The sequence below is a fragment of the Melanotaenia boesemani genome, chromosome 21 (genome assembly GCF_017639745.1).
Source record: "Melanotaenia boesemani isolate fMelBoe1 chromosome 21, fMelBoe1.pri, whole genome shotgun sequence".
In the NCBI taxonomy this organism is placed as follows: Eukaryota; Metazoa; Chordata; class Actinopteri; order Atheriniformes; family Melanotaeniidae; genus Melanotaenia; species Melanotaenia boesemani.
The window spans coordinates 26,882,837-26,901,587 of record NC_055702.1 but is presented as its reverse complement, the minus strand read 5'-3'; the positions used below and the strand labels follow the sequence as shown (position 1 = coordinate 26,901,587).

General features: G+C 46.0%; 1 protein-coding gene across 2 annotated transcripts in view; it reads right to left on the bottom strand.

Annotated features, from left to right (window-relative positions):
* Positions 1–1,369: 1,369 nt before the first annotated feature.
* fasn (fatty acid synthase) overlaps positions 1,370–18,751 on the bottom strand; it is a 43,961-nt gene continuing 26,579 nt past the window's right edge. Inside the window, exons 20-42 of one of the 2 annotated variants that reach the window (XM_041974256.1) lie at positions 18,354–18,533; positions 17,893–18,096; positions 17,330–17,646; positions 16,836–17,237; positions 16,535–16,699; positions 15,601–15,713; positions 15,361–15,515; positions 14,514–14,717; positions 14,274–14,424; positions 14,009–14,187; positions 13,788–13,907; positions 13,562–13,684; positions 13,188–13,411; positions 12,898–13,099; positions 11,310–11,461; positions 11,099–11,190; positions 10,629–11,023; positions 7,706–7,897; positions 7,271–7,498; positions 6,959–7,170; positions 5,992–6,090; positions 5,360–5,611; positions 1,370–2,542 (exon numbers count right to left, since the gene is read on the bottom strand). In XM_041974256.1, the coding sequence (XP_041830190.1) occupies positions 2,405–2,542; positions 5,360–5,611; positions 5,992–6,090; positions 6,959–7,170; positions 7,271–7,498; positions 7,706–7,897; positions 10,629–11,023; positions 11,099–11,190; positions 11,310–11,461; positions 12,898–13,099; positions 13,188–13,411; positions 13,562–13,684; positions 13,788–13,907; positions 14,009–14,187; positions 14,274–14,424; positions 14,514–14,717; positions 15,361–15,515; positions 15,601–15,713; positions 16,535–16,699; positions 16,836–17,237; positions 17,330–17,646; positions 17,893–18,096; positions 18,354–18,533 (4,499 nt within the window). In that variant the 3' untranslated portion in view covers positions 1,370–2,404. Of the gene's footprint in view, positions 2,543–5,359; positions 5,612–5,991; positions 6,091–6,958; positions 7,171–7,270; positions 7,499–7,705; positions 7,898–10,628; positions 11,024–11,098; positions 11,191–11,309; positions 11,462–12,897; positions 13,100–13,187; positions 13,412–13,561; positions 13,685–13,787; positions 13,908–14,008; positions 14,188–14,273; positions 14,425–14,513; positions 14,718–15,360; positions 15,516–15,600; positions 15,717–16,534; positions 16,700–16,835; positions 17,238–17,329; positions 17,647–17,892; positions 18,097–18,353; positions 18,534–18,751 lie in introns of both variants that reach the window. The other variant, XM_041974255.1, reaches the window with a different exon arrangement.

Below are 18,751 nucleotides of genomic sequence, written 5' to 3'. Positions count from 1 at the left end.
TTTCCTCTCCCATGTTTTGTTTTGTTCTGTTTTTCTGTGTAAAATGTAAATAAAAACAATTTCCCTTCAACTCATATTTTATTCCCAGTAGAAGATAAACAACATCTCAGATGATGAAACTGAGACATTTCACCATGTGATGGAAAATATGAGCTGATAGTGAATCTAATGGCAGCAACATGTTTGGAAAAAGTAGTTCCAGGGTGGTGTTCAGCATGGTGTAAAAAGTAGTTCCAGGGTGGTGTTCAGCATGGTGTAAAAAGTAGTTCCAGGGTGGTGTTCAGCATGGTGTAAAAAGTAGTTCATGGGTGATGTTCAGCACGGTGTAAAAAGTAGTTCCAGGGTGATGTTCAGCATGGTGTAAAAAGTAGTTCCAGGGTGATGTTCAGCATGGTGTAAAAAGTAGTTCCAGGGTGATGTTCAGCATGGTGTAAAAAGTAGTTCCAGGGTGATGTTCAGCATGGTGTAAAAGGTAGTTCCAGGGTGATGTTCAGCATGGTGTAAAAAGTAGGTCCAGGGTGACGTTCAGCATGGTGTAAAAAGTAGGTCCAGGGTGACGTTCAGCATGGTGTAAAAAGTAGTTCCAGGGTGATGTTCAGCATGGTGTAAAAAGTAGGTCCAGGGTGACGTTCAGCATGGTGTAAAAAGTAGTTCCAGGGTGGTGTTCAGCATGGTGTAAAAAGTAGTTCCAGGGTGATGTTCAGCATGGTGTAAAAAGTAGTTCCAGGGTGATGTTCAGCATGGTGTAAAAAGTAGTTCCAGGGTGATGTTCAGCATGGTGTAAAAAGTAGTTCCAGGATGATGTTCAGCATGGTGTAAAAAGTAGTTCCAGGGTGATGTTTAGCGTGGTGGAAAAAGTAGTTCCAGGGTGATGTTCAGCATGGTGTAAAAAGTAGTTCCAGGGTGATGTTCAGCATTATGTAAAAAGTAGTTCCAGGGTGATGTTCAGCATGGTGTAGCATCCCCTCTTCTTCTAACTGTCTGGAAACTTCTAGGACATGAGACCAGTTGCTGGAGTTTTGTTGCTCCTGTTCCAACTTTTTCCAGACGTGTTGCTGCCATCAGATTCACTATCAGCTCAAATTTTCCATTACATGGTGAAATATCTCAGTTTTATAATCTGACAGGTTGTTTATCTTCTACTGGGAATAAAATATGACCTGATGAGATTCTGGTTTTATTTACATTTAACACAGAAACCCAACTGTATGTACACAGCCCTCTCTGACACAGTCTCCGTGGTAACAGTGATGTTTGCCGTGTGCTGATGGTTTTATTGACATTTTTAACAATGTCCTAAATTTGAGGGAATCATTGCTGTACATATTTACTTCAACATGTGGAAAAAAAAAACCTGCATTCACAGCAGTTAGTGAGAGATCTTTATTAGTCACAATATTACAAGAAAGGAACAAACATGGACATGCCTCCATCTTGTCACCTGACCCTTCACTGACCAGCAGACAGGTCTCAGAGGACAGGTTGCTTTGACAGGACGGAGAGGACAGCAGCTCATTAATACTTCCTCTGTGGTTAAACAAACTACTAACTAAAGAGTGAAGATAAAAAACTCATTCTGCTTCCACCCATGAGGATCTATTTCAGGAGTAAACTAAACTAAAGAACAAAGAAAGGAAACGTTCACTTCAGGACCAGGTCTTGTGACCTGGTCCTGGTCCAGCCAGCATTATGATCCATCCTTTCTGACCTGCTGTGGTTCCAGCTTTTATTTGAAACAAACTTTGGTTTAACTGAACCGTGATTTCAGCTAAAAACAGCAGCGAGGATGTAAATACACTGAACTCCTCAGACAGCATGTCTGCTGCCTGAGCTCAGCATCACACCAGTGGGAAGTTGTTTTAATTTGCCGTTTCTTTACCATCTAGTAGGATTTTCCAAAATATGATTCCTTCTTATCCTAGTTTTCATTAACAGACTCAGACTCTTTATTAATGAGGGCGGAGCACTCAGGAGGTTCTCTACAATAATACAGAGGTTACAGGCAAGACATCATCTGAGGTCGTTTCCATGGAGATGTGTGATGGGTTAAAAGCCAGACATGTTTCACATGATCAGTTGAAGGCGTGCCGGACACGTTCCTTCAGTAAAACAGAGTTAAAGGGTTTCTTTTGGATCACAGTCATTAGATCCACAGCAGACGGATTAAAGCTGGAAAACTGGTTTAACTGGGAGAAACGGACCTAACAAACATCTCTGAACAAACCAACATTTCATTCAGAGTAGGAGTTGGTAAATTTTCACAGCATCGCCGTCTGTTCGGGATGTTTCGTACCATTAAATGAAAAAATCTAAACATCCTGAACTCAGCAGAAAGAGGAAAAGCGTCTCTGGAACGTGGTGGAACGTGGTGGAATGGGGTGGAACGGGGCGGAACGGGGCGTGCTCAGCCCTCCCTCGGTGTGACCCGAGGCTCAGCCAGCTGATGGCTGATGATGCTGATGATGGACTCCACTCCTTCTCCTTCCAGCAGGGTGCGATGGTCTCCTTCAATGACGTGAACAGAGACCTTTCCATCACAGACCTGAAAACGGACATTTCACACACAAATTATTCTGATTTATCTGAACCGGAGCCAACATTCAGTCACAGCAAATAAAAATGAAACTCTCATTTCTCAGCTCTTACATGTAGAACATCTGTTCCTCACCAGGTGGTAAAAATAAGTAAACTCATCACCTAGCAGCTTCTAGAAGCTCCATCAGCACCAATATGGTTTTCTGGATGATGTACCAGTCTCGCTCATGGTTCTGGAGGTTTGGTCCTCTCTTTATGGTTTCTTCATACCTCTGACGGTCCCACCACAGCCTGTCAATCGGGTTTTAGGTCTGGACTCTGACCACACTAAGGCCCAATCCCATTTCTCTTTGTTACCCCTTCCCCTCTTGCCCCTTAAAAACGGAGCTAGAAGGAGTAGGGCTGAAAGTCAACCCCTACGAAGTGGGACACCCCTTTAACAATCACATACGCCATCAGTAGTCACTACAAAACATTTTACACTGGAACTGGAAGAAATTTTAAATGACAAAACAAAAACAGTAAATAGAATGGACTCTCAGTCTCATTAACAATGAATGAAAGCCAAACACAGCCAAAAACAATAAGTATGATAGATAATAAAGTCGCTGTTCTATAAACAAAATTGGCTTTCAAAAACCGGCAAAACTGCCAGTCGTATTAAAAATAATAATAAAAAAAAACTAGTAAAAAATATACTGTGCATCATTGCTGTTTGTGAAGTTGAGATATCTCCCCTCGTTGCTGCGTGTCAGACTGATCTATGAGCAGTGAGTGAACCGCGCTGCTGCGACGCTGCGTCTTTTTAACATATATGCAAGGACACCGGTACAAAAGTAATGCGTCCCACTGAGAACCTCTTGAACCTCTCCATTAGCTGGCATTGCTCTAGATGTGTATTCCAGCGTGAGAAGTCGGAGTGCGAGAGCGTGAGAAGCCACTCAAATGCGTGAGTGTCACGGCCAGCGCATGAGAGCTGGCAGCCCTGCAAACAAATGCAGCTACCGGCTCGCACAGGTGGTTCACCACGGTCTGGTGCTGCAACATGCTGATGTCAAATATGACACGAGAGAGATCACTCCGCAAGAGCGCTCAGTCGAGATACTCCATAGTCAAACCTGTTGTCATACAAAGAAAAATGGGATTGGGCCAAAGTCTATACTAAAGTATGATAAAAAAAAAAACTAATCAAAACTGTCACGGCCGGCAAACTTGTCGTGCTCATTTTTTCCTTCCATTATTTGATTTATTACTTATCGCGACAGGCCTATATAGGACGTAATGTAGAACTTCTGCGTGCAATTAAAATTCAATGTGTTAAAGGGCATTGTGAGTGTGTGTTACCCTGCACCTCAAGAAAACGTGATGTGCGTAGAAACACTTGCTTTCTCATATAGGACGGAATATTTTTCATACCCCTCCGTTTGAAGTGTGCCTCTGAAAAATCTTCGTTTGAAGGGGTATATAGCACTACCACTTACCTCTACCCCCCTGTTGTAAAAGAAATTGGGACACCCCTACCCCTACATGTGAATGCACAAAATGGAGGGGTAGGGCTAAGTGTTAGGGCCAAGGGGTGAAAAGGGATTCAGCCTAAGACCTCCTCCCCTTCCAGCCTGTCTGGTTCCTGCAGTCCGGAGCTGGAGAGACTGAACCAGATGTCCAGACCAACAACCCTCCACCACTGTGCTGACAGCTGCTATGAGGTGTTTAAGGACCAAACATGTCCACTGTGGTCTGGTCTGTCCAGAGGACGTTGGTCCAGAAGTCTGGTGGTGTGTTCAGATGCAGCTTTGCCAGCCTAAGCTGTGCTGCCATGTTCTTTTTTTCTCCTGCAACCTTCTAAACCTGCCATACTGGTTCAGTTTTTTCCAACTGGACTGTCATGGACTTTAACATTTAGCATGCTAACTGAGGCCTGGAGAGTCTGAGATGTAGATCTCGGGTTTATACAGTTTCTCTCAGCATTGCACAGTCTGAGCTTGGACTGAAGTTACTAGGACCTCCACTCCTGTCTTGAATGTTTTATGAATGATCTTTCTCTACATAGAACAATGGAGTTTTTGTGGAAACGAAGGCAATGAGGTGCATGAGAGGAAGGATGGAGAGGACATTCCATGTACTGCCTCTAAATTATAAACCATTTTCAGCCACTAACTCTGACCCTTGAGTGCAATTTGACGGCATATCTGAGCTTTAATCGTCTCCAATAAGAAGAAAACAACCAGCTGAACATGCTGAAGTTCACTGAAGATGCTGTCGTTACACAATGCAAGTTTCTTAAGATCTAGAAAGGAGGACTCCAGAAGGACTCACATGGACACGTCAGGACAGGGTTTATCTGTCCCAGTCCCCAGGACAGATAAACACCACGGGACAGATCTAGAGTGAGAGTAAGGTTCCTATAAACTGGTATCCCTACTGTAAGTATTCCATCACCTGTCTGAACATATAGAAACATATTTTGCCCAGCCAAATATAAAACTATTAACTGAATAACTCAAACTAAAAACAGTAAAATAAGATACAATAAATGCTAAAAGGAGCTCAAACAGAATGACGGACCTTATACCAGATTTATGAGCAGCAAGTTTCTTCCCTAAGATCATTGCTGATGTCCTTCCTCCTTGGCATCATTTTAACACACCTGAATGAACCTGGACCTTTAATAGAGGAGCTCACACTGATGATTAACCAATCAGAACGTTGATCAGCTGCATTCTGGAGGACGGAGGAACTTATGTTTAACAGCTGATGAGGAACAGTTCAGTTTCATTTAGATTTCTTTGTGTAAGGCCAACTCCCGGCATACGATGGGTGTTACCTCGCTCAGTTTATAGTCGGCTCCCAGGTTCTGCTCATACTCGCTGCTGGTTTTGGCGCGCAGCAGCGTCACATTGCCATGGAACTTGGCAGCAGGAACATACCGGTCCGCAGCCTTCAGCTTGTGGTAGAAGGTGGAGGCAGCGAAGTGCAGAGACTCACGGCTGATGTCCTTGTGGTTGGAGGTGATCAGGTCCACAGCCACGTCCACACGGGCCTTCAGGTCCGAAAGTGGCAGGAGAGTCTCCAACAGCTGCAGAGAGAGAAGGAATGAGGAGAGGTGGTCTCACCATGGAAACCAGAACATCTTCTGAATCAAGTTTCCTAAACAGTCCAAATTCTGAAAAAATATTTTTTTCATTTTAATGAGCTGTTGGTCGATTCTACACCAGTTCTGCAGACTCCAGAATTCCTCAGATGGACCTGATCAATGAAGACATGAAAGAACAGCCCAGATCCGGTCCAGACCTCCAGATAATGACTGGGACATGATGAGCATGTCTCCACAGGTCCATGGAGGACAAACTGTGATGCATTCACTGACATTATTAAACTGTTTATTCTGTGGCTGGTTGGTTTGGGCTCGTTAACCCAGTCAAATGTCTGATGAAGATAGGTGATGAAGATGAGTACCTTGTTGTATTCTATGCCAGTGAACTGCTGGATGAAGGCGCAGAGAGCCTCTGTCTCGGCTTCTGACTCATTTCCCGGAGTCAGTTTGGATCTGTAGCTCTGAAACCAAAGAATTCACCGAAACAGATCAGAACAATCCACAAAACTCTGAGTCTCTGATGTCGGTTAACCCTTAAAACTCCACCAGATCTCCGAGCACCACCTCTTATATCAACAACAGTTTCTCAGGAACCGTAGTACCTTCACTACCGTCTGGTAGTGAACGTCCTTGCTGCAACATACCTGACTCGAATCAATGGGTAATTGGCAGGTTTAAGTCTGAGTCTGAATCAGGTGTGTCGCAGCAGGGAAACCTCTAAAACCTGCAGGACACTGGATTGAGGATCCCTGCTTTAGGTGATCTACGGAAGTTTTCCAGGCATTTCTATCCCGTCCAGGAGGTTTACAATCCAGCCACTAAATGTAGTTTTATTCAGAGACTCTATCTGGTAAATCCACAATGATCCATGATAACAGCATTATTTATCACATTTCACCATAAAAACATCACCATCACTACTATGTTGCTAAGAGACCTCTATTTAGACCTGGACATGATGATGAAGCCACTTCCTGTCAGACTTTCCACCAATCAGAGAGCTTAGATTGACGGTAACGTCCAATCAGGAGCAGCCAAAGATCAACCAGTGAGCAGAAAGTTCTATGTGTGTGTGAAAAGAAGAAAAATAATGCTCCTCTATGGCTGGAATAAAGCCAAGAAGACGTTTCTGATGCACGGTGGCGCCACAAAGCAGCTGAGCTGGAGTTGGTTTAGTGAGGATAGCAGGTCGACCTTTATGCTGCTATATCTATTCATACATTCATTTTACATCATTTTAGCGTCATAATCTGACAAAATAGCAAAAAGTCCTTTCTTATGGGTTAATGATCCTGTCAGATAAAACTGTGCGTGTGTGTTTTCTCCAACCTGTGTGTACGCTGCTACGTAGGAGTGTGAGCCATCAAACAGGAAGAGGTGATCCACGGGCTGGTTCTGGTTCTGCAGCTGAGAGCACATCTCAAACGCCACACAGGCTCCAAAGGAATAACCGGCGATCCGATACGGTCCGTCTGCCTGGAGCTGTCGGATGCAGCTCACGTAATAATCTGCCAGAGACTGGATGCTGTCCAGGGGGGCAGCTAGGAACAGACAAGAACCAGTCAGTACCATCTGGGTTTGGTCATCCCTTAGAGTTCTAGTCTAGAGACAGTCAGGAACTTTCTCTTCGTCTTTTCGTACCTTTAGTGCACTGTAATCCATAACACGGCACACTGAGTTTGGAGGCCAGCGTCTTGAAGGCAGTGATAGAGCCCTCGATGGGATGGACCAGGAACAGGGGCCTCTCCGGGCTTTGGACCTCATTGAGTGGAGTGATGGTGGGACCGTGGGGGTTGACTAACAGTTGGGTCACATCTGATTCCAACACAGAGCGAACAGCATCCCTCTTGGCTGCAGCGTGGTGAGACTCTAGGAGTTTGGAATTAAACAAAAAACTGAAACTTTTCAGGATTTACAAAGAAACTTTCGACCAAAACAAGAAAAAAACTCAGTTCATTTAATGTTGATGCTCATATAAACTCATATATTACACAGGTCTCAGTCCATCCTGGTGATCTACCTGGAACACATGATCAACTAGACAGCTGCTGACTGCTAGAAGGAATAAATCTTTACCACTGGGTCCTTCAGGCTTCTTCTTGGACAACTCTCGCAGCTTGTTAATGGTGAGCTGGCGGATCTCCCTCATGGCCATGACAATGTCATAGTCTCGCTCCAAAGTCTGCCGAACCTCCACACCCATCAAAGAATCTAGACCCAAATCTGCCAATGAGGCATCAGCGTTCAGACTGCTGACATCCCGAACACCTGCGATGGAAGAAGGAACCGGATTAAACCGGATTCATCTCATCGTGTCCAGATGAAATGTGGCAGGAAGAATCTGAAATAAAACACTAGCCAATTGAAAATTATTCCAATTCAACCAGTAATTACAGAGCCAGTTGCTAGTTACATACAGAGTCACTGGTTACAGACCAATTCACTGGTTACTAACTAGGTTGTTAAGTAGGGTTGCAACTAATGACTATTCTGATGGTTGATTAGTCACCGACTATTAAAACGACTAGTCGACCAATCCGATTATGTATCTCACGATTATTATAAATGGATCTTATTTCACTTTCAGCTTTGAAATTTTGAATAAGGTTGTTAAGTCCGACATGCCTCCTCTTTAAATGTTCGAGCATTGCAGACGTACTTCCGTGGTACACAAGGTCCGCTTTACAAATCTCACATGTATTCAATTTATTTTGTAAGTTTAACGTGAAGTTATCCTAGACTTTTAACGTTCTCCGCCGCCGTTTTCTTCCCTAGTCTGCCACCATATTTTTCCCCTGGCGGACTTCACTGCGCATGTGCAACTCTCAGCAGAGATTAAAAAAGAAGCGATGTCTCACTCTGTATTTTTTTCCCCGCTTTGTGCATGTGCATTGTGCAACTCTCAGCAGAGGTAGGATTAGAAGACGATGTCTCACTCGTTAGTTTTTTTTTTTTTTTTTTGCCGACAATAGTCGACGGCTAAATTCGTTGTCGACTATTTTTATTGTCGACTACTGTCGACAACGTCAACTAATCGTTGCAGCCCTGTTGTTAAGTATAGACCAAGTTGGTCATTACAGACCGAACCACCACTGAGTACAGCACCACTGACAACAAGTATATGAAAACATAACTGTAGTCGTTATTGTTTTTTTAGGATGTGTTATGTTAAGTTTCTCTACTGGTGTAGCAGCTGGTTGTCTGGTTTCTCTGTTTTGGTTTTGATTGTACAGTTGTTGTTTTCCATCTTTTAGTCTGCTTTTTCTTCTAACTCTCTCCCTTTGTTTCTCCTGTCAGGTTCAGCTTTAATACGTAAATTCACCAATAACCAAATTAAAAATAAAGAAAATACTTCAGTATCAAATGGACCCATTAATCCACACAGCTTTATTTCCTCCAAATCCATAAAACTCCTCTTGGTGAAGCTCATTTGTTCAGTGAAGACAACAGGCAGACCATCATTCTGCTGTCATGATGCTGGAGATTTTTGCAGCACTGCATCAGCTCTTAAGTATTTTTAATTACATTTTTTAGCAACGGACTGTGGAAACTATGTACTGCTTTGTAGTTTTAGATCTTACCATACGGTAGACCATGACATTTTGATTTCTTGGCTGGAGCAATGGGTGGGAATTACAGGCTCAGCTCTCTAGTGCACTGATACTCACTTCGGTCCTACGAGGGCCGCAATCCAGCAGGTTTTCCATGTATCCCTGCACCAACACACCTGAGTCAAATTAATGAGTCATTGTGTAGAACCTGATTGGCTGTTAGAGCCACCTAATTTGACTCAGGTGTGTTGGTGCAGGGATACATGGAAAACCTGCTGGATTGCGGCCCTCGTAGGACCGAAGTGAGTATCAGTGCTCTAGTGGATGAAGTATTACCTCTCTTACAGGGGCTTTTGTGTGATGATTGGTGTCTCTACCTCCTCCAGTGCTGACTTGCCATGGGGGGGTGCCACAAGGCTCTATTTTTGGGCTTCTTCTTTTTTCACTGTACTTTTTGCCACTGGGATCTATTTTACGCAAACATGGGATTTCATTGCATTTATATGCTGATGACTGTTGGATCTACGTCTACCTTAAGCAGTCTGATGTCAGTCTATTCAACCCCTTCTTGACTGTCTAAGTGATATTAAGCCATGGGTGGATCTTAACTTTCTGAATTTTAATGAACGTGGTTTAATTTGGTCACAACCAGTGAGCTTGTGCTGATCTCTCTGCTCTGACTCCATACTTCAAGTCTGTTGTCACCAACTTCGGTGTAAAATAGATGATGCCCTTTGGTTTGACAACCATGTTAATGGGATGGTAAAATCCTCTTTTACATCTTAGATGTCTTTCAAAAGGTTGAACCCTTCCTTTTAAGGCGTGACATGGAATCAGTAATCCATGTTTTTATAACCTCCCAGTTGGATTACTGTAACTCTCGTTCAATAGGCATTAACCGGGGAACTCTATCACTCCTTCAACTGGTGCAAAATATGGCAGTGCAATTTTTAACCGGTACAAGGAAACGAGAGTAGATTACTCCAGTGTTGGCTTCAATGCAATGGTCTAAATGGTCTTGCACCAGCAAATTTGTCCGACTTGCTGCACCCCTACGCCCCTTCTTGTTCTCTCCGGTCAGCTGTTCAGAGGGTGTTGGTGATTCCTAAATCACTAAAGAAAATGAGAAGTTTTAGAGCTTTTTCTGTTGTGGCCCCAAAGCTCTGGAATGAGCTTCCTTTACACATAAGACGAGCTCCCTCAGTTGATATTTTTAAATCTTCTTTGAAAACGCACTTTTATTCTGTGGCTTTTAACCCAGTGTGAGTTTGACATAGCTTTCACTGTCTGTGCTTTTACTGTTTATATGAATGATTTCTGTCCTGTGTTTTACTTGTTGTGCAGCACTTTGGTCAACCATGTGTTGTGTTTTTAAAGTGCTATATAAATAAATTTGGTATGGTAAGGTGAAAGAAACAAAACAAAAGCTCATAAATCTGATGTCTTACCCAGAATGTGAGCGACAGCATCCACCAGGTCTTTCTGGTTTCCAGCCTCACTCTTTACCACCATCCTCTCTGCCAGAACAAAGCTGGACATCACCGGCTGCTGCTGACATAGGAAGAAGTCCAGCACCTCCAGGCAGGAAGTGATGCGCTGGGGCAGCGTTCCGCCAATAATGACATCATTACCGCCCATGGTCTCCAGCACTACACCCACATCACCGATGGCCCCCCACTGAACTGCTAAACCAGGGAGGCCATCATGGCGGCGCCTCTCACATACACGTTCCATTGTCGAGTTGGCATAACCGTAGTTACTTTGGCCGGCGTTTCCACGGCCGCAGCTGACTGAGGAGAAGGCCACGAAGTACTTGAGGTCTGGACAGGAACTTCTGGTCACTCTGAGGAGGGAACGGAAACCACAGCATCAGCATCCAGACAGCAGCTTTAAAGTTCCGGCAGGAAATGGGTCTTACTTGTCCAGATTAATGGTGCCATCACATTTCGGTTTGCAAACATCAACAAAGAGCTCCGGGGTCAAATTCTCCAGCATCCCGTCTTTCAATACCTGATAACACACCAAACACACTGATGAGGGTGTTATCAACATAGAAAATGTTCAAATCAAGACAATCTAAAAGTAATCTGATGGACTTTAGATGCAACGATGGCAGCATTGTGTGTTACCATGGCCAGATGGAAGACTCCTCCCACTGGACCGAGCGTAGAGGCCTCAGAGATCAGCTGTTCGGCTCCTCCCAGTGTGCTGACATCTTTCGTCGACACCAACACCGACACACCCTGGTCCTGAAACTCTCTGATCCTTTTGGCCTGATAACCTGGAGACAGAGAAGTCAAAGATAATCTGTGTCAGACAGGTGTTTTAAATCACTGTATATGAACACAGTTCACCCTGGAATCCACGGGGTAGTGGTAGCCCTGTGGTTCCAGTGGTGGGCTTGGGTCTGGAGAACCTGGGCTTTAGTCCCCAGGTTGGCAACTAAGGTAAACCACTGTGTGCTCCTGAGCAACTGGAATACTAGCAACTAGGATGGGTTAAATGCAGAGAAAGAACTTCCCAGTAGAATAGATAAATGCAGGTTAAAGCTCCATAATGCAAAGAAGAAGCCAGATGTGGACAGGATCCAGAACCAGTCGTCTCTAGAACAAAGCACATTTAAAATGGTCTGAGACAAACTGGGAACCTGCATGAAAATGTGAACTAGTTTCTGGAAAGCATGGATGGCTCCATCAATGCTGAAAAGTACATGGAGGTTTTAGAGCAACATCTGCTCCCATCCAGACAACGTCTCTTTCAGGGAAGGCCTTGCAGATTTCAGCAAAACAATGCTGATCCACATCCTGCATCCATCACAGAAGCATGGCTTCACAGGAGAAGAGTCCGGCTGCTGAACTACACACAACATCTGGAGCATCATGGAAGCAGAAATCCAGCAACCAAGGTCCAGGACTGTAGAGCAGCTAGAATCCTGCATCAGATCAGAATGGGACAACATTCCTCTCCTAAAACTCCAGCAACTGGTCTCCTCACTTTCTAGATGTTTCCAGGCATGTTGTTAGAAGAAGAGAGGTTGCTACACCATGCTGAACATCACCCTGGAACTACTTTATACACCATGCTGAACATCACCCTGGAACTACTTTTTACACCATGCTGAACATCACCCTGGAACTACTTTTTACACCATGCTGAACATCACCCTGGAACTACTTTTTACACCATGCTGAACATCACCCTGGAACTACTTTTTCCACCATGCTGAACATCACCCTGGAACTACTTTTTACACCATGCTGAACATCACCCTGGAACTACTTTTTACACCATGCTGAACATCACCCTGGAACTACTTTTTACACTGTGCCGAACATCACCCTGGAACTACTTTTTCCACCTTGCCGAACATCACCCTGGAACTACTTTTTACACCGTGCCGAACATCACCCTGGAACTACTTTTTCCACCTTGCCGAACATCACCCTGGAACTACTTTTTCCAGACATGTTGCTGCATCATATTCACTATCAGTTCATATTTTCCATCACATGGTGAAATGTCTCAGTTTCATTATCTCAGAGGGTTTTTTTTATCTTCAACTGGGAATAAAATATGAGTTGGCGAGATTCAGAATTTTCATTTTTGGAATGCCTGAAATTCGCTGGTGCGATGTGTACAACATCTGGCCACCAAACATTTGCATCACATTAAAGAACCAGATGGTCTCTGGTACTGAGAAGAACTAGGAGAACTTACCTGTCCTGATGCCGGATCGAGAAGTCAGCACTAATCTACGAGCTCCTCTCTCCATTAGCCACTGAGAAAGCTCCAGACCGAACCCTCCCAGTCCACCAGTGATGATGTAGGTGTGGGATGGAGGGCAGAAGGTCCGACAGATGGCTGGAAGAGACAAAGGTGAAGCTGGCTGAGCACCTGGACCCGGTTCGTCACTGCGGATCTGTGGAAAGATCAGAACAATTGAATCACGAATCACTGCAGTATCAGTGGCCATCAGAGGAACTTCAGAGTTCAGAAAAAAAACTGACCTTCAGGAGGACTTTACCGATGTGTCTGCCCTGAGCCATAAATCTGAACGCGTCCTCAACCTGGTCCCTCTGGAACACAGTTGTCCGTAGAGGCTGGACTACACCTCCCATGATGCCCTCCTTCAGCAGCTGGGACACCTCCTCCCACTCCTTGTTGCCTTCTTCAAAGAGAGCATCCAGCAGGATCCCATGAAAGGCCACATTCTTCAGGAACAGAGCCATACCTGAGGAGGAGGACAGCTCAGTAAGTCTGCTGCAGGAAAAACCGAACACAGCCGGACATCCTCCTTCCAGCTGATACAGAGAAGGAGATGAATGTTGGTGACAGAACATTGGGTTCTGGGTCAGGAAGGAACTGGACCAGCAGGAGTTACCGAGTGGAGTGTTGTTGGAGAGGTCGTATTTCCCGATCTCCAGGAATCGTCCATGTCTGGCGAGACAGCGAACGCTGGCCTGCAGCTTCTCCTCAGCCAGAGAGTTTAACACCAGGTCCACACCTGGAACACATCACACACTCAGGGTTAGTTTATTCTGAACAGATCCTCCTGCAGAGTTCTGTCCCATCTCCAGAGATGGAGCTGGCTGTGAGGAACTTCTGACCTTTTCCTTGTGTGTGGAGAAGGACGTGCTGTTCGAACGAGGAGTCTCTGGAGTTGGCGAAACTCTCTGCTGAGAGCTGAGGGAACCTCTCCTGGAGGTAGCTTCGCTTCTCGGTCGAACCTGCGGAGTCCAAAACAGAAAGCTCGGTCCAATCACAAAGAATGGTCCAATCAGCTCGGAGAGACAAACACTTTGATCCAACAGAGAAGAAGAAAACCCACCAACAGTGGTAAAAACTCTGCATTTCCTGCTAAGCGCCACGGCGATGGCGGCCTGACCCACTCCACCCGACCCGGAATGGATGAGGACCGTCTCACCGGGCCGGAGTCTGCCACGCACCACCAAGGAGTAGTAGGCGGTGGCGTAGACCACCGGAACAGAGGCTGCTTGTTCCAGAGTCCTACACACACAGACACACACATCACTGATCACATGACCTGTAAACACACACATAAACACACACACTGATGTAACCTGTCCACTGACCAGTGAGCAGGAACTTCCCACAGGAAGCGGCGGTCAGCATCCACCACCGTAGCCAGACCTTTAGCAGGAAGAAGACCCATCACACGAAGTCCTGCAGGGTCCCGGCCTGAAAACTCCATTCCCAGCATGCACTGCTGCAGGGCCAGGTCCCCTATAGAAAGAAAAACAAAAACAGCTGACGCTATCACACAATCAATCAATCAATCAATCAATCAATCGATCAATCAATAAGGAAGGTACCTGGAATAGCATCCGGTGGCAGTTTTCCGGTGGCGAGCATGACGTCTCTGAAGTTGAGCGAGCTGTAGTGGACCTGACAGAGCTGAACGGACGGGTCAGTACTGACGAAGTATCGGAGCGGAGACGAGATCCATCGCAGGGAAGCCAGGTCACCTCGAGTCAACACGTTGACGTACGCGGAGTCTGTCAGCTCTTCTCTCAGATCTGAACACACAGTTTAGAAAGTTCTCATTGTTCAGGAAGCAGCAACGAGGACATGAGGAAGAAGACCGTCTGGTCGTCAATAAACCTGCAGAAAGTGGAACTGATGAAGATCTGATCCATCATCCTGTAGCTGAGATCCTACAGAGGACCTGGATCTCCACCTACATCTCCACCTACATCTCCACCTACATCTCCACCTGGATCTTTACCTGGATCTCCGCCTGGATCTCCACCTGGACCTCTACCTGGACCTCCATCTACATCTCCATCTACATCTCAACCTGGATCTCTATCTGGACCTCCACCTGGACCTCTACCTGGATCTCCACCTGGATCTCCAACTGGACCTCTACCTGGACCTCTACCTGGATCTCTATCTGGATCTCCACCTGGACCTCTACCTGGATCTCCACCTGGACCTCTACCTGGACCTCCATATAGATCTCCTTCTACATCTCCACCTGGATCTCTATCTGGACCTCTACCTGGACCTCCACCTGGACCTCTACCTTCCAGGGTAGTGATCTGGATTCCTACTGTTTTGGAACAAAGAATGTACCAAAGTATAAATCAATTAAATAAGCAGCCGACCCAGATCAGAACCAGAACCATATGAACCAGGACCAGAACCCCATGAAGATACCGTGAGCGATGAGCTGGTGTCTGAAGGTTCCCCACCGCCCGTCTCTGAACACATTCATCACCAGATCTCCGTCCAGCACCGCCTGAATGGACCGATGACCTGGCTGGAGAACCGGTGCCACTGAAGACCCGTTCAGGTTGGACACGAAGATGCAGCTGAGGACGAAGAACGAGGACCCCAGATGTTAATACAACAAGTCTGATCCTGTCCTCATGTTTACATGGTAACCAGAGGTCCTACCGTATCCGGCTGCCGCCTGGTTCCTGCCGAAGACAGTTGACCATTCCCACAATTCCAGAGTAAGGCTGAGATGACGTCAACCACACAGGACGGTTCGAGTCCGACATCATGACCTGCTGCACACACACACACAGAACAGAGTCAGAACTCCCAGCTGCCATGTTCTGCTGACTCAGTGGCAGCACTTCCTGTTCTATTAACGCCATTTTACAAAAACACAAGGCTGTCATCAGATTGATCTGAAGTCCAATCAAACAGAGCCAGAACATTTCTACGGGTTCCAGGGGTTCCTCTGGTACAGAGATCAGCGGTCGCCAGAGGAATTCTGGGAAAAATTTGTCTTTTTATTTAAAGCAGAAGAACAGATTTAAGAACACATTCTTTTTAAAAAGAGAAACAAATCTGAAGGTTTTCGGACCTTTAAATGCGAGATGCAGAAGAACCCTTTTATAGAAGTCTGAGAGGACCTCTGCTGTCAGCTGATCCATGAACAGATATATTCCCTGGATTTTTCCCTGGATCACTATCTACAGGTTTGTGGGAGGGACAATTCTAGATTATCTAATTATTCATGTAAAAGTAAAGAACACCCCTGTGTTTACATTTACTTTTCATGATCCGCCGTCAGGTTTAGAGAACTTCCTGAGGACTTCCACAGGATTTCCTACAGACTTTACAGAGAACTTCCAGAGGATTTCACGAGGACTTTCAAAAGATTTCCTCCAGACTTCGTCAGGACTTTCTAAGAATTTCTTGAGGACTTTAAGAAGATTTCCTGAGGACTACCTCGGGACAATCCTTTCGGACTTCCTAAGGGACTACCTAGAGGAATTGGTGGGGACTTTGTATGGATGTTTTGTTCTTGTGTGAGTTCTTAAATGTGACATTTAGTTTCTGTTCATTATTAGATTAAAACATGAAGTTCTGGACCCACCTGAAGAGCTTCCACCCACTTACAGTCGGCACTCTCCACTGGGAGGTAAACAGGTTGTTTACTCGAAGACCTACGGCGACACAGAAAGAGGGCGGAGCCATAAAAAGACTTTCTGACTGCCACCAAGCTCAGTGAGGCCTCGGAGAAAACCTTCTCCCACTCGGCCTGAGGAGAAAAACAGAAACCGGCGGAACATAAAGGATGCTGCTGATCAATTCTTTCTTCTTCTGGATCAAATGCTGATAGGTGACCAGCCTTAATGATCTGATTGGCAACGGTGAACCACAGAAACCAGTCTGACCTGCGTGAGCAGTCCACGCCAGCTGCTGCTCTGAGCCGAGCTGCTGAGAAAGGCCACCGTCTCCCCCACTGTCTCCCCCTTCAGCAAGGTGTGCAGCAGAACAAACCCTTCTTCTCGGGCTCCAGAAGCCAGGTTAGCCACCAGCACCCTGGGTTCTGTCCTGAGCGGACCCCATGCATGGTTACACAGAACCAGGTCCGCCGCCGACACCAGACCTCCAGGAGCTGGGCTGACCAGAGGGTCCCACTGTGCTGAGGAGATAGACAGGTCCTGCAGGGTGACCTCGAGGGGGGACAGGAGATCCAGGCTGGACGCTGTGGTAGTGTAGTCCACATGCAGCATCGGCTGGATGTTGAGGAGGGGGACCACACGAGGGAACAGCTGACCATCGTTTGACAGTGCCTGGCAGCAGTGAAAGAGGGAACAGGTTTAGATTCAGAGTCCCAGGCATCATTCACATCATTCTGAGTCAGGATTCAGGTTTCAATCTTTACCTCCAAGACACGGATCCTCCCTGGTGTACAGTTTTCCATGGTGATGTCCAGGAGGTGTCTGAGGGCTGGATCATCTAAGAGCCCTTGCAGCAGAGCATCCTGCAGCAGACAGGCTCGCTCCTTCTCCACCACCTGCTCCAGTTCTGATTGAAGGTTCCCGTTCAGCTCCAGACCACAGAGGAGCGTCAGCAGTCGCACCAGGTCGGGCTTTGACCCCTCAGAGACAGGAAGACCATCGCCTGACTCCCCCTTTAGACCCGGGATGGACATCTGAACACCATGAGGAGCCAACTTCAGTTGCAGCTTACGGATCAAATCTGGACGAGAAGATGGAGGAAAACATTCAGAAGAAGGTGCAGCTGTATGGTTTTCAGGGTGGAAATGAAGCCAGACTGGCTTACAGGAACCTCCAGCCAGCATCCGGGTTGCAGCTTCGGTTTTATAAAAGATTCTATTCTTCTAATAAAAATCATAAAAAGTATGATTAATATTTGACCCAGATCTGAGTGTATATGTAGTCGCTGGTCCAACACTGGTCTCTGACCCTCAGGAACCTGGTTTACCTTTGCAGAGTCTCAGCTGTTCTGCTAGTTTCTGATTGGTTTTGAGGCACTCCGTCTCCACGTAGGGAACAAATACAAACTCCTCCAGGGTGGGGGGACTCTGCTGCTGCTGCCTCCGGGGGGCCACGGTGGCGTGCAGACCGCTGATTTGGACTCCACCGGCAACAATGTTGTCAAGGCAACGGTTGACGTGGACGTGGACAGCTGGGAGATGAAAGAGAAGAGGATCAACAGGAAGTAAGGAGCGATGAGATGAACAGGGTTTATTCTGTGACTCTAAACGCAGCACGGAGGAGATGGAGATGATCAGGGACTGAAGGTCCAGATGAAGTACATCTGTTCAGCGATGCTTAGACTGGAAGCACTTGACTCGCATGCCTTGCTCAAAGACACGTCATTCCTTCTGTTAATCATTTCTGCATATGTGCTTCATCTTCGCCACGTTCGCAGATCAAACTCACCTTTTTTCCCATCGATGTACTCAGAAACTTTTTCTAGATGGAGAGCTGGATCGACGCACACCGAGCGGATTCTGGTTGGTAATCGGAGACTACGACCCGGCAGCCCGACCACAATCATCTGCAGCATGGTGTCCAAAAACGTCACCCAGTTTCCCGTCCACTGCAGCTTCCCGCTGTTGCCTGGAAACAGGAAGAAAAGTTAGCTCAACAGCACCTTGCTGCCTTCAGGTAACAACAAATTTTGGTCTGCCACGTTTCCTAAATTCATTCCTTTGAATGAACCAATCAGAGCGTTTTAATCTGTCACATGACTTCAGGAAGCCATACTAAAACAACTTTGTGATCTTGCTTCACAGAAAGGGTCTAAAATCACCATTTCTGCCTTTTTCTGTCTGAAA